Consider the following 15,769-nt stretch of genomic DNA (forward strand, 5'->3'; position numbering starts at 1 on the left):
CTAAATCTGAGACCTTCTTAAGTCTATAAAAGGTCTGCAAACATGTCAGAAATCTCTGAGATAGGATCTGGGTCTAAGTAGGAATCAGGTACCACAGCAGTGATGTTAGTATCACCTGTTTACGAAATGCCTCTTTCCTTGTGGTAGACCTTGTAGTTTTGAATAAGCATCAGCTTTTACAGAGTACAGACAGGTTACTCAGAACAAAGCTGATCTAAAGAGCCCCTCCCTAGTAAGAGCACATAAATCTTTTGTGGACATTTGTTTGCCAGCTTGTATGAAACGTTGAGAACAATGGGACAGTGTAAGGGAACGACTGAAAAAAAAAATAATCAGTCTCTACCCCTAAGGAATGTTTCTCCTGCTCACAGATAGTCCAGATGCTTCTTTCAAATTCAAGGTGCATTTACATTTGCATTTTACATAATATTTAGATGGTACTTTTAAAGTTTTTTTGCCATATCACAGACCTGTTTCATTATCAGTTAGATTCTTTTCAGTTGAAACTAAACCAGGGCCTTGTATGTTTTTACTCAAGTTCTTTGCAGAGTGAGTGGTGAGGTGCTGGAACAGGCTGCCCAGAGAGGTTGTGGATGCCCCGTCCCTGGAGGTGTTCAAGGGATGGGGCCCTGGGCAGCCTGGTCCAGTATTAAATGGGGAGGTTGGTGGCCTGCATGTGGCAGGGGGATTGGAGATTCACAATCCTTGAGGTTCCTTCCACCCCTGGCCATTCTGTGATTCTGTGATCAGGGGACTGAGTCCAGGAACACAAATGCATTTCAACAGCTAGTGAGCATGTGGTGATGAGACCAGAACAGAGCTAACTCAAAGCAAGCCCCTTAAGTGCACATAATGTGGATATTAAGATCTGAGCACCAAGTGTTCTGCTGTGTAATTCTGCCTCTGTTGGGTCTGGGTACTTGCTAATGGAGTTGTGGTATCGACGTCCTTAATTTATGACCACTGTATATCTAGGGTCATATAGAGTTACATATAGAGTCACTGTTGTGTCCCTGGACATCTAAAACCTTTGTGTGCATCATAGTATCATAAAGATGGATATTGATCATAAAGGCCATCCTGGGGTAGAATCTACAGTGGAAAGAGGTGAGGTGGCATAGTTGTTTTCCTGCTATTTGGCCTCTTTTTAGGATCCTCAGTTTGAAAGCTAAAATGTATCCCACCAGCAATTTAGCATTAACCTTGATAAGAAACATACCAGTAGGAGGTCTATGACAAGTAAGGTCCCAGAATGAAAACTAATATTCTGCTGGGTCTCTTCCACACTACTCTATCCTAACAGTTACACATTCCCAAAGATGCCAGAAAATAAAATAAACATAGATGGAACACAACAAATACTAGATATGTTTTCCATGTACCTTCAGACTATGTTCATTTCTTGTGTTACGTGTTATAAACCTCACTGTTCTACAGGGGGAAGCAAGAAGTGTCTTCTTACCTGTGTTTCTGCAAGCCTTGCCTGTGGCTCACCAAGTTCCAGAATCCCAGAGTTTGGCCAGTTAAGGAAGATGGCATTTACTTTGCCTTCCTTTGGTCTGAACGTGTACCTGGATGGAAATGGGAAGCAGAAACATGTCAGTCTTTCCCTGTAAATTTTCTGGAGCAGTATACATCACACTTTCTGGAAAGACTGGAAAAGAACTAATATGAAAAGTTAGCACTGATTACATTTTCAGATGCATAGCCTTCATTTCATAAAATCAATCCCCTTTCTCAAAGTACTATTCCTTGAAAATACATTCTGACCAATTAGAGGTAACACAGATTAACAATAAACTGAATGTAGAGGTAAACATCTCCAGTAACTTAAGCAAGCAGATGACAACTGCTGCCTTGTCATGTAAGAACGAGGATTTTGGAGGGTAGGGGAAACCATTAACAGATAATTGTGGGTTACATTCAGAGAAAATTCACATCTATAAGGAAACAGAGGCATTACACTGAAGGACTTAGGATCATGTGGAACTGTACATCTTCCACCTTGCATAGTTAATTTTTTAAAAACCAAATTACAGCAGACATTATCTTGGTGAAGAATTTTTTCTTGATAGCCAACTTATCTATCTACATTATGTCACTGGAAATCTTGAGCATTCATCTGAAGTATTTCTCCCACCTTACTTCATTGTAATTACATTTTTTTGTCCTCAGAAGCATTTTTATTCAAGGCCACAGCCAGATGGCCAAATCTTAACTGGAGCAAGAGTTAAACAAAGCCCAGTGAGGCAGAGAAGTGGCTGAGACCAAAAGCCTGATGGATTGTTATGGAGTTACAGCAGCAGTGAGGCACAAAAGCAGAGCAGAGTTCATAGGCTGGCTGAATTTACTGACCAAGCAACTGCTAACATCTTCCTTTTTAAAGGTAAAAACTCACAGAAATACAAAATACATTAGATCCCTAGTTTCTTTCTCTCCCCTTTATCTCTGAAGAGCAACACCAAGATTCCTATTGTATAGATTTGTACTATATAGACTTTGTAGCAGTTTTAGTGGGAGCTATTGGTAATAGGTGAACGGTTGGACTGGATGATCTTTTAGGTCTTTTCCAACCTTGGTGATTCTATGATTCTATATTTCTGGATTTTGTTTATTGTTTTTGTTGCCAATTCCACTCAGAACCACTAAAGAAACTCCTGCAACCTTCCTTCAGCTCTAGCATCATCCTGGAGCTACATTCTCTGACACGCACTGTCTGCATTCTTAGACACGCTTCCACACGCAATTTCTTAAATTAACAAAAGGGTTCATTTCTTCAGAACAAGCTGATGATTTCTGCAGTATGAAGCCTCAAGAATTTTAAAATTAAAATTTTAAATGTTAAAACCTCTACAGCTTTACGCCTTACCACACTTGTGGTGTGACCGTGTCGTTCTGTGCTCTCCACGGTTTCGTTCCATAGATGGCTTCTCCATTGACTTTCAGCCAAGCACCCATTTGCCGCAGGCGTTCCTCAAAGATAGCAGCGACGCGGCCATCGTGAGTGGGCCCGATATTCATCAGGAGGTTTCCTCCACAAGACACTGTTTCTACAAGTTGCTGAAATGTTTTTAAACACGTAGACAGAACAGCGGTCACGATTAATGGAATTACATATTTGAAGTTCTTACTACAGCCTGGTACGTTGCTTCGGAATGATGGACTGGACTAGTTAGTGCAAGTTCAGACTCTGGAGGTCCAACATCCCAACAACCAATGCAAAATTTAAGCTCCCATAAAACAAAAGCTCCACTGTCAGTTTGCGTGGCAGAAAATATCCAAAAATACATTTTCACACCAATACATCTGACTGATTCCATTAGAATCAGATCCTACTTTTTTTTTTTTAAATTTCAACTTCTGCTGGAATTTCGCAAGAGATTTCCCAGTAGAACACTTACAGGATTATTTTTCTGCATGAAAAGGGCTAGCAGATGCCACTTCATTTTTACTGAAGCTGGGAAAAGCAATGTTTTCTCTATTTTATGGCCACATATCTAAAACACCATGAAGCTTTAGATATTTAGTACAGTTTTCATAAAATATGCAGAAGAAAATGAAGCAGTTTTAATAATTTATGTAGCAAAGAATAAATCTCATCTCTAAGGGTACCATTAGTATCTCCCATGTATTCCTCCTTTTTTAAGTGAAGCCAGTGATAGAATGGGCATTCATTCGTATGATTTATTCATCACAGTCATAGACCTTAGTGCCCACAAAATTCACACTGTGCGTTTCTGTAACATGCAGTGTACAGACTGAGAATCAAAGAAAATGTTCCTACTATAGAAAGAGCGGGATGGAAGAGGTTGGAATTCAAAAGAGAATGGAAGATTGAATCAGCACAAAAAAAGAAATCCTATATTTAATCTAGATTTTCAAAGGGTTCATTCATCATGGAACACAGCCTTTACTAGACCTATTAATCCACAGAGGATCTTAAAGAAAAAGAGGTAATACGTATTAATGACATTGTCTTTTAGCTCAGCCCCTGAGATTACATGCTCTGGCATCAAGAGTCTACATTAATGCCATATTGTGAACTTGACAATTGGCAAACAAGCTGATGATTGTTCTAGAGAGTCCATGATGCATCTGTGTTCCCATCCACACTGCCCTCCAGAGATCACAGGCTGAGACTCTGGAGTCTGAGGAACAAACAGCTGGAGATAAACTACTGAATGAATTAAAACCAGCTCCTCTGAAGAGAGATTGCTTCAATTTGAAATTGTCTTTTGCAAGGACAATACAAAGGACATGGATTAAGCAACAACAATCTTCCTCTTCAGGAGCTGAATTTTGTAATTGAACACATTTTATCTCAAAGACAAGACTTCTTATCATTCAGTGTCCTAAGCTTCCAATCTTTTTTTCAAATATTTTAGACTAGCAAATGGAATCAATGTTTTAACACTGGCTTTCTGTATTTGCTCATGTTTATCTGTATGCCTGTAGCACAAGTGTCTTTTTTTCTTTCCCTTTTTTAAGTGTGAAATGGAACAAAAGGAAAGTTTCTCGCTGCTAACTGAAACAGTATTAACTTACAAAGTTAAGAAGAAGGGGGAAAAAAGACACAGCCTTCAAGCAAGAGCCCCTGTGAAACTACAGCTGTTTGCTTCTTCTCAACTCAGAAGTGCAGTTACCAGAAAAACAATCATACAGATGAGTCTTTGGTTACTCACAGAGGAAATTCACTGCTAAGAAACTGTATGAATTTTTACTAGATGACATTCCTCACAGTATTTTCTATAAAATTAATATATTAACCAGGAGTTGCAGACATTCTCTTTGTCCCGCTGTACCTTCACCAAGTCCTCAATTGTCAAGTAATCTTCAAGATTTGCGTTCCTCCTGTACCCCCATGACCTCTTGTCAATAGTCATGCAGTTCTCCCACTTGTGAGGCAGAAGGTGTCCTGGGTTGTACCGGTCACTGCATGTGTAGAAGCCACCATGCTTACAGATGCTGCCCACTCCCCAGCGGTCATTGGTCACCACTGTGTCCCGAACTGGACTGGAAACAAAGAAATTGTATGTTTAGGATTTTAATTCTAGCCATTACACTCAGAGCCAATGTAATCCCCCTCACCTCCTGTACAGCCCTCCCAGAAATTAACATTTAGGATGACTTCTGTACTACTGCAATTAGATTAAGTACTATTTCAGGAACCCAGTTCTTAGGGAAATATGCTGCAGCCTTTCACAGGAGTCTTGCCAGAAGGCAGTGTGCACTTCACATCTGCTGCCAAACGTTCAGTCTGTGATGACAACAACGCACCTCTGTACTCAAATTATCTTGCTATCTTATTTGCCCATGCAATAGACAACGCTAAAGAAAAATGATTAAGTAGAATAATCATTGCCATCTTAACTGATGAATGTGCAAGCATGGTTAAATAAATATGAAAGAGTCTAAAACAAGCTTCAGTAGTTTTAGGTAAGACCTGGATTACTGGCACGCTATACATCAGGTAAATTAAGATTTAGCTAAGTCCCCGTAAGTGGAGGTAAAAAGTTCCACAAATGATACAGAAGGAGACAAACTAGAAAACAGAATTTCAGATTAGGAGCTAAAATAGCATCATGATACACCTGTCATTATACAGCCAAGCTAGAAAACCAGTGCTGTTCCAGTAAGTATCTGGTGCATTTCCATTCCCATCAGACCAAACTATTTCTGGTTGGTACTTGGTCACAATTTCATAGAGTTCTGGTAATGATTTACTGGTTGGAAACTTTCGTGTCTTGAAGACATTGGTGGCATCCTCAAGGAAGAGAGGATTAAACCATTCAAACAGGGAGTGATATAAACCAAAACGCAAGTCAGTTCTGTTTCTAACAGATGTTTCTAGTTCAGCCACAAGATCTCGCTTTGGTCCCACATCGACAGCGTTCCAGTTCCAAGAATATTTGGACCCCCACAAAGTAAAGCCTGAAAAGAGAAAAATTAAAAGTTAAGAAAGGAAAGCAGCAGAACATCGTGGTTCTACTATGCAAGTGTATTGCAAAAGAAAAAAATATATCAAAATAATCATTAAATGTGTAACCATTTATACATATACATAAACATCTGTAGAGATAAACATTCAGATAGAAAAATATAAGCATTCAGTGTTCTTGTTCTGATAATCATTTGATTCTCCTCCAGTTGTCCATTCAAATGCCCATATGAAATTAACCAAGGATACAGAAACTTTTTGACACATTAGATTTTTACTGAATGTAGTAAATATGAATTTTGAATATACATTCAACAGTTGGAAGATTAAACATTAGCTTGTGCATTCTGCAACGGAGACATCATTTGCATTCAGACTACTCTCCTCCCTTTTGTTCACATCTCATGCAAATGTTCACTGTTCATTTGTCTTATCATTCATTAACAGCTCAATCAGCAACTCAGTACACGTGCATAAGCAGAGTGCAAAAACTCCTGAAGCAGCTTTTAAAACATCAGCATTAAACATCCTCACCTCTCAGACATGCAGCAACTCAGCTCAAGCACTGTAGGCACTACCACGCTGCAGATTTAAACCAAGGCCAGAGGGGCCCCACTCTCACCTTCAAACTGCTTCACACTCATTGCCTAATAAATTGTGAACTGGATACATGTAATTGTATCGACTAGACAAAGATTTGGGGTTGTTTTTTTGTTTGTTTGTTTGTTTTGTTTTTAAGTCAGTGGAAATTACGCTACAGAATCAGAGTTTTGAGTGTGTCAGAGATGGGATTAAATTTCACAAGTAGTTACTCGTTAAAGTTGCAAGTTTCAAGCTAACATCTCCCTGAACACCAACAGTGCTGACTGGCATTGTCATATTGCTTCCTGATATTCTATACTTTGCTACTAGGTTTCCTCCCAGCCGTGCCCTTTTCTTTGCTCTTGGAACATATTGCTAAATTCCCTGGAGAAATCTCCAGGCAACTGCCAGTTCAGAGCAGCTCTCCATAGACAAAACAGCGCAGCATTCACTTTGTGGTTCCTTGAGCAATATATTACACAACAATCAGAAATAAACCCAGCTGCTGCTGGAAGTTCAGTTGCCCTCACCACTGCAGGCTGTCTTACATAGAAGAAAAAAAACACGGCACAATCTATTCTTCCTTCTATGTGAGTTTCATGAGCATAGCTTTTGTGCAAGAATCTGGAAAATGCCAGCACATTTTAACTTTTTGACTGGGTTGGGGCAAGTAATTGTGTCATCTCTGCCTTTCTCTTAGCAGGCAGGAAAGTAATTCCTTCAGTTAAAAAACACAACAGCTTCTAACATTCAGAACCCTTCTGCTTACCTTCATGATGTTTTGAAGTTAAGACAACATATTTTGCACCTGAAGCCTTCAGAATATCTGCCCACTGGTTAGGATCAAAGAACTCTGCTGTAAACAGTGGCCCAAAATCTTCATAACTGAACCCAGGTGGGTAATTTGCCTTCATAAATTTCACATAGGGCTCCCTCTTTTCCTTCTGCCAATACCACCTACAAAATACAGATCAAAACCATGTCTGCTGGTGTGTTTTTAGACAAAAGATTACTGAAATCATTAGTTCCTATGTGCATTCACACTGAGAGGCACAAGAACTGGATGCACATGATACAGGCAGCCACATAAAACTGCTTCAGAACATAACAGCATTAATAATTAAAGGCTTCCTTCTCTCTGTCCTTTCCCCATGCTGCACTTCTTCCACTGGCTCCACTTTGGAAAGGTCCCAGGATTTCATTTGTGAAGTCAATGCTATTGCTCCAATCACTCCAGCCCACAGTGAGGCCACAGAGCTGCTCTGGCCTCACCCTCACCATGAGCAGAGAACAAAAATGGCCAATACAGCACTATGTGTCTTCCGCCTGCCCCACCTCTCCCCTTCCTAGAAATGAAAGAGGAACTCCAGATACAGCATGCAACATCAAGCCTTATTGCTAGAGGCCTTCTATAACTGCTGGGGAGAAAAGATCTGAAAGCTTTCACTTTCACATAAACAAAGCCAGGTAGCAAAATCCTGTTGGCAAATTTAGGCATAAATGAACAGAGTTTGAAAGTAGAAGCAATGAACAGCAGAATTGGAATATCTGAGATGCGCTTCTCTCTCCCATCTTGAGCCAGTCTCTAAGCTGAGCTCTGTACCACCACAGAAGCTGCATGGATCTTACTGTGACTTTCCCAAAGAGACTTCAGCATAGGCTGATACAGTCTCTGGGAGCCGGTGGCAAAACATATAAAAAATAAAAGAAAGAGGCCAAGGTTATCTTCCTTCTTGAAAGAGCCTGAAAACAAAACCGAACAAACTGGTTTTTAAGGATGTAGCTGCACAAATAAAGGAGTAACTTCCTTCCTTTGTCACACAGCTTGCTAACAACAGTGAGCCTTTCTGCTCTGACAGGACTGAGTTTCAGAGCTCTACTGCCCAAGGCTGTACAGCCCTACAGGGAAGGAGGCACCTAGGCAGCACCAGGGTCTGTGGCCTTGCCCTGAGGCCATGGGCAGGGACCTGGGCCACCTGAGCGTGCTCTGCACCAGGAGGTCCTGCAGGGCTCCTCACCGGGATGAGCCTAAGGGAGGGAGGCAGAGATGGAGACAATCATCCACTGCATCAGATTGCTTTCAGACCTTTTTAGAAAAATAAGAAGAAAAAACAGGATGTTTGAGCGTCAACGCGTGTATGAACCTTCCTGTGAGAGAGGCCTGAACAGAACCTAGCCTTTTTTTCTCTAGCAGAAAGTCATTACTCAGCAAATGGAGTATGCAGCAAGAACTGCAGATACCCTTATATGCAACTCTGAAAGGAATAGGCCAAATATTGCCTTCATTAAACAGTGGTTTGCTGATATTGACGTCAGCTTGCTTTATGAAGATTGCTTTTAAGCTTCACCATGGCGAAGAGCTGCTGTTTACCTCCACACCTCATAGCGTGACTTAGAAGGAAACTGCACACCAGACGGCTACACCCAGCGGACCAAAGGCTCGAACTAAATGGATTTGAAGGCGCTGAGACTGAAGTTAAGCGGAATGCACTTCTTCATGAAAGTGATAACGAGGGAAGAAAACCACCGCGAGCAGCACGAAGGCAAACAAAGCAGCGCCAGGCAACGGAAGCGCTGGGCTGCTCGTAGCCTCTGCCACAGCTGTCCTCATTGCGCTGCGGCACCCATCCCTTTACCGCGGCACCTCGGCCGCCTCCTGCCGCTCCTCCACCTCTCTCGCAAAGCTCGCAGAAAACCACACCGGCCTCCAGCCCCGCTCGCCCCGCTAAGCGGGCCGCCCCTTCCCTCCGCGCCCGGCGGGCAGCAGGCGAGGCGGCAGCTCACCAGAACCACTCGCTGCCGAAGCTGGGCACCGCGAACACGCCCCAGTGGATGAAGACGCCGAACTTGGCCTCGTCAAACCAGGTGGGCAGCGGACGGGCGTCTAGCGAGGCCCAGGTGGGCTCGTAGCGGTGCCGCCCGCTCAGTAGCCCCGGTAGCGCCAGCAGCAGCAGCAACGCCGGCTGCAGCAGGCCCGACATGGCGGTAGGCGGGGGCCGGAGCGAGGCGGGGCCGGGGGCGGGAGCTATTGTCCGAAGGCCGGGCCGTACGAGGGGCCGAGGCCGCCCCGCCTCGCTCGTCCCGGTGCCCTGCGGCTCCTGCCCCGGGGAAGGAGCAGCCCGGCAGGCTTTGGGGAGAGGCTTTTTACATTTTTAGTTACGTGCCCCGATGGGTGTAAGTTACAGCCTGATAAAAAACATTCTGACTTCCATGATATCATTATTTTTTTTTCTGGTAGACTGCCCACGTTGCTCTAATTTACAAATAAACTTTGATGTCGAGAATAGGAGCCCTTCGTTATTTCTTTCTTTTGCCTTTCCCTGCTTCTGCCTTTTGCCCAGCGCTGACCTGCTTTCTCTGCATCTACACTGACCTTCATTTCTTCCCATGTCCCTTCACATCTCAGCAGGAGCTCCTCAGCACCTTTGACCTCTTGCTGCTGTATCTGCTCTGGTTTATCTTTGGATTTCCTCATGTTCTGCGACTTTTCTTTTTGACGGCTGCTGCCACCAAGGGACTGCAGAACCGAGCAGCCCCTTAACGGAGGAGTTTTGAAGTAGGTTCTCATTCTTTACAGCATACCCAAGCTAGAGCTGCTCTGTGACTTTCAGTGCTTTGAAGGAAAAACAACACGAGGAAAGCTCCAGGGTCTCACCCAAAGCCCACCAGTGTAGATGAGATCCACAGCACGAAATGTGCAGTTTGCTTAATGACCTTTCTCACATGCTTTCAATTAAGAGAAGAAAGAGAGAAAGAGAGAAAGAGAGAAAGAAAGAAAGAACAGTAAAGAAGCAGTTCAGTAAATAGATGTCAGGAGTACACTTCCAATTAAGGCTTAGAGTGGTTCAGAAACTGCCACCAGCCGGCCTGCTCATGCACAGCTGCTGCCATCTCCAGTGAGAGGAAGGGCCCTCAGCACATCTGTGAGCTGTAAAGTTCAATTATAACGACATGCACTCTATGGGATTCAGTGAGAAATTTAGGACTAACTCCTGTGACTTGGTAGAAAACTTTCTGATCAGGGGAACGTAGTGCCTGTGCGATGTGGGGCAAACCTGGCCCTGAAGGAGAGTCTGCAAGCGCCCGGCAAAACAAAACGAAACCACGGAGTTTGGGTTTGCAGCTCTCGGGGGGTGCGGAGGGAAAGATGGATGGGGTGCAGGGTTTCCTGGATGCCCAAGTCCCCACCGTCCTCCTAGCGGGGCGGCCCCGCGTCGGGGCGGTCGGAGCGGAGGGGCGGCTCTTCCTCCGCAAACTTTCCCTCCCTCTCGGGGCTCTCCCTCCCTCGGCTCCCCGATGGCGGAGGCACCGCTGCCCGCCTGGCCGTTGCCCGGCCCTCGCGGCCGCTCCCAGAGCGACATCTCCTCCTTCTCCTCCTCCCGCAGGAGCTGCCTGCTCCGCTCCGGCGTGGGGGGCTCAGGTAACGGGGTGCGGGGAGAAGAGGGAGCGGGGAGAGGCGGCTCAGCCCTCGCAGAGCCTGATGAGCCGGGCTGGGGGTTTCGGGAAGGGGTATCCCGTTCCCGAACTGCCTTAACAGGTGGGGCAAAGCGGTGCTCCTCCTGAAGGAGTTAACCCTGCATCGCACGCGGGATGCTTTGGGTTGGGAGTAGTCCCAAAGTAGGCTTCCTGCGGTGTGCAGAACAACGCTGCTCTGTAAAGGAGAGGAAGCGAGGACCTGAGTTTGCAGTGTGGCCGACTGAAAGTGGCCAAAGTGAAATAAATACGTGCTTGGATGAGGCTGCTCTTCACTCAGGCTGTTTTCTGAGGTTAGATATTAAGGAACATGAAATTTTGGTGTTTGTGCTGCTGAGCACGTTTTAGAAACATGGGCTTGCCTGGCTGCAAACCAGCACTTCTCCATTGACTAAGGTGGCAGGAGGCACACATCCCTGGTGATGCAGGTGTTCTGGATGCACCCATATAGAGATGCCCGTGAGCCCCAGCAGCACCAGGAACTGTGTCTGAGTGAGGCAGAGCACCTCAGAGAGCACAGAGACCTCCTGTTCCCCAGCACCAGGGCAGCATGGTGCATGTCAAGCCAGCAGTCAGGGCAGCATGGTGCATGGTTGGGTCTGCAGTGGAACACCAATGAAAAGAAGCCTATGTGCCATTTTCCACACATCTTTTTCTGCTTTACATTTTTCTGTGTCTACTTGTAAGGTCTACTCAAGCATATTTAGGTCTTGGAGAGGGAGGAAGTGCCAGTGGTGTGATTGAACTAGAAAGGACTGCTTCTAGGTGTGAGATGTATTGTGCAGCGTGAATGAACAACACCCTACAACTTCATTTGTATACAAGATGTCCACCATGGTGGTGATCCTACTGTGACCAGGTTAAGACATGGCTGAGACCGTGTCAAAGTTAAAGTATGTTGGTTATTAACTTGACTTTCAAGACTGCTGGCAGTGAACTGGATGCATTATATGAGAACAGCAAATCAAGTGGAGATAAAATGACAGTTTTTCCAAAGATATGTTGTTATTTGCAGTTTCTCAAATAGATAATTTAGGCCTCCTTTTTGCCTCACTTGGTTTTTTCTTATTTTAATTTTGAGGATGTGCCTCTTGCCAGCAAATGACAAGTTTCCTGGCTTTTATTATTTTTAAAAAATCATTTCTTTCATTCTATATCCTCCCAATTGCTGCTTCCCATATTTTTTTCCAGCTGCTCATAGTGCACAACAAAAATACTTACATGCTGGCACATAACTGTTGATTCCCCCTTTAAAAAGAAAAACATGCATTAAAGATTGAAAGCTGTTTAATTTTTAACACGGTGGTACAGAGATGCCATTAAAATAACCTCTCTCATTCCCCCACTAACCTGGAGAGCAAGCATAATGGGGACAGAAATGTGAAGCACTTAGGGGATCTGTATAAGCCTTATTAATATTTTTGCTCCTACCTCTTTGCCTGTACCACCTGCCAAATTTGAAGTAGGCCATTCGCATCAGATGTTACCCGTGCTCCAGCTGCTGAACTTAGAAAAGAACAACCTGAACTTTAAATAACCTGCAAAAAATTTGCTTGCTGCCCATTCCTAGTGGTTCAGTTCCAGCTTGAAAGTCACAAGTTGCAGTTTTTGCTGTTCATTCGCCTTCGTTTTCCAGATTCTGATGTTGGTTGGTTGAAAAGACAACTTGTCTGCTCGTGCTTCGCCAGCAATGGGTTGGTACCTACCAGCCCATTACCCATTAGCACAGTGTGCTGCCATTTTGCTACCTCCTGACTCGCCATTCTCAGTGCAGCATCTGTCAAGAGACAGTAATTGTAGAGACCCTTCTGGCTAAGGAAAACAGAACAGCATTTCTAAAAGCATCTTTGACAATACCATGAAAAACCCATCTGTTTGATTTTCCAGTTCAGTACTGCACATATCTCTTTAGTACAATGAGTTTGATGAGATTTTCCCAGTGTTTGTGCTCCCTTTGCTCTTTTACCCCCTCTCCTTCCTCTGCTGCTAGCTTTTGCTGAGAGCAGCAACTTCCTTGTATCTCTGTGCAGGATCTCACTTCACCAGCTGTGATCCAATTTGTGAGAATAGTATATTTTCTGTTTTTCCCTTTTTCTTAAAGCAAGCCTTTTCTTTTACAGTCAGTGGTAGAAGATCACTTAATTTCCCTCTCTGGGCTGCATCGCATCATCTGTTGTGGTGTCAGGCTTAGCCTTTAGTTTCAGACACTAATTCTCATTAGACCCTGGGGAGAAAAAGGTGATCCTCATCACGAGGAAGGGTGACACAACTTTGGTTTTTGATTCATACTCTGAAAAGACGTAATTTCATCCAAGTTCATAGGCTTTGTGAAAGGCAGAGCTGAGTCACTTGAACACTCTGCCTGACAAAGGGCTGCTTTGTAAGAGCATCTTTAGGAGACTGGGGAGGAAAAATGTTATTCTAAAGTTCAGAGCAGTATCATTGCTGCTCCAAGACCACTGCTTGGATGGCGTACCCTTAAGCAGCCTTCCATATGGAGTGATTAGACTTAAAAACCATGTGAAGGGTGGGTAAATCTAGGTGAGTTTATTGATCTGCCTGGTGTAGGCAGGGTTTGAACTGCATTTGAAATGCAAGTACTGTTCAGATGCTTCCCCAGAAATAATTCAGAAGCTAAGTTTGGTGGTGTGGGGCTGAGGGCAGCTCTCAGACAGCGGAGGGCTGAAGCAGGGGGCAGGCTGCTGCTTGTGTCGGCTGCTTGTGGTTTAGTTCGTGACAGCCTCAAAGCCTGGGCCCTTGCTGCCATGGTACACAGCCAACGTGTCACCCTGACAGCTTTTTATCTGCATGTCCACATACTCAGTTTTCACTTTGCTCTCTTATTGTGGGTTTTGCTGTAGGGCCTGAAGCAAAGAGTCTTGTACTTTATTCAGAATATGTTGAGGTTTGTGGCGAGGTGCCTTTTTGTGAAAAGGGAACTTCTTGCACCAGAAGTCAAAAAAACCCAATGTCTCCATTCCATCTAAGGTACTATGTGTGAAGCAGGCCTTTCAGATAATCTGTCCCACTGCTATGAAGTGCACCTTTCAGTTCTAGAGGTGACGGCCAGATGCTTGTTTCCATTCCTTTCATCCCCTTTTTCCTGCTTTTCTGATGACAGATGGAAAAAAAAAAAAACAACTGAGAATTCAGACAGCAGTTCACAGTTGTATCAGACCATACCATAGATGCAAACAGTGAAAGGCTGAGTGAAATGGCAGTCAAAATTCAAAACTTGTACATCCCAGGTTTACTCTAGAATTTTTTCTGTGTCAAAATGGTTCTTTGCAGGTTAACTTATTCAAAATGATGATGAGTCACAGCTAGGATTACACCTCCTACTAACTGCAGAGTAGAGTGGGTGAAAATGTGGCTTAAAGTCACCTCCTTCTGTGGAGAATTGAGGAAGAGTTCATGTGGTGACCAGAGCATCAGAGGAGCTGGTACTGGGTGAGGAGGAAGGATAATTATCATTGTATATGTTGACTTGGCTTCCTGGGGGCATAGAACTTGGGAAAAAGATAAATGAAGAGTAGGTAGGAAGGTGCTTATGTTTTCCTGTACTTCTCTCCATTCTTGTATGAACATTTGCCAAAATAGCTATACAGATTCCAGTTTCTTCAATCTTATGGCAATATATGCTAAGCAAGAGTACTACTAAGGCTCATGGGAATCAAGTTTAGTGTTTGCAAAGACATCAGATGTGCTTTGGGAGGGCTGTTAGAAAGATTGTGTCTTTCATTCATCCCATGGTGATGAGAGGGGCACAGCCTCATGATGTGGAAATATGCTAGCAAGTAAAGCAGCTGGTTTTGATATGTAATACAGAAATATAAGAGTTAAAGGAAAACATCATTTTCCATCCCTATCAATCTGGACTTGTTGAAAACAAATAAAAGGTAAGGCAGATGCAAGATAAGGCAGGTGATTCAGGGTAGAAAACTACAGACAAAGTTAAAACAAAACATAATTCCTGTGGATTTAGAAACTAAACTCAACAACCATGACTGTGCCATGCCATTTCCCTAAACCCACATTTATATTTTCCCTTCACTTTGAAAATTTAAACTGTCAGGAATAGGAAGCAATCTAAATCATGTGCAACTTGACACATACTTACACAATTGGTGCATCTACTTCTTTGTAAAAATCTGAAACATGCTTAGCCAAGTAACTTAAAGTTTCCCAAGTGGGCTGAGGGAAAAATGCAGGAATAACAAAATATTTTGCTTAAATTGAAAAAGTTTGAGTCTGCCTGAAAACTGTTGTTGTTTACAAGATTTGATGGACGTGCAGGGAGGCATTGTTCCCCAGAACATGGCCTGCCGTTTCTAACACAGTTCTTTACAGCGTTATACAAGGAAGAATCTGTTTTGTACAGGCATAAAAGACGTTGTTCCACACCAGCTCCTGCAGAATAATTGGAGTAAATTCTTGAGATGAGCCCAGTCAAAGAGTTAAGATTAAGGAAGGCAAATATTTAAAAATGCAAAGCATGTATGTATACTACGTATCACACACGTAATGCAGTTTCTGGTACAGCATCTTTACAAACAAACATTCTGACTTAAGATGGAAAAAAGTATTTTATGAATGTGGTAATAATGTTTGTTGTCTAAGTAGAAATTAGTTTACAAACATTTGCAGCGTATGACTGAATGCATATTTTTGCAGCATCAGATCAGTAGCTCAGTCTGTGATCTGTTCAGCATTATGCTACCGCGTGTTTAGTTTCTCAAGGCCCTTTGGCATTTAACACTTCCTGCTGATGTGTGG

At 43.5% G+C, this 15,769-nt stretch overlaps 1 protein-coding gene across 1 annotated transcript in view; it reads right to left on the reverse strand.

Moving 5' to 3' along the window:
* Positions 1-9,501, reverse strand: part of FUCA2 (alpha-L-fucosidase 2) — an 11,428-nt gene extending 1,927 nt beyond the window's left edge. Inside the window, exons 1-6 of the mRNA XM_042877914.1 lie at positions 9,305-9,501; positions 7,290-7,477; positions 5,592-5,931; positions 4,803-5,013; positions 2,870-3,060; positions 1,463-1,571 (exon numbers count right to left, since the gene is read on the reverse strand). Coding sequence (XP_042733848.1) covers positions 1,463-1,571; positions 2,870-3,060; positions 4,803-5,013; positions 5,592-5,931; positions 7,290-7,477; positions 9,305-9,501 — 1,236 coding nt within the window. The remainder of the gene's footprint in view (positions 1-1,462; positions 1,572-2,869; positions 3,061-4,802; positions 5,014-5,591; positions 5,932-7,289; positions 7,478-9,304) is intronic.
* Between the last annotated feature and the right edge of the window lie 6,268 nt (positions 9,502-15,769).

This window comes from Lagopus leucura, unplaced genomic scaffold (genome assembly GCF_019238085.1).
Source record: "Lagopus leucura isolate 7727_CA_CO unplaced genomic scaffold, USGS_WTPT01 Super-Scaffold_73, whole genome shotgun sequence".
Classification (NCBI taxonomy): Eukaryota; Metazoa; Chordata; class Aves; order Galliformes; family Phasianidae; genus Lagopus; species Lagopus leucura.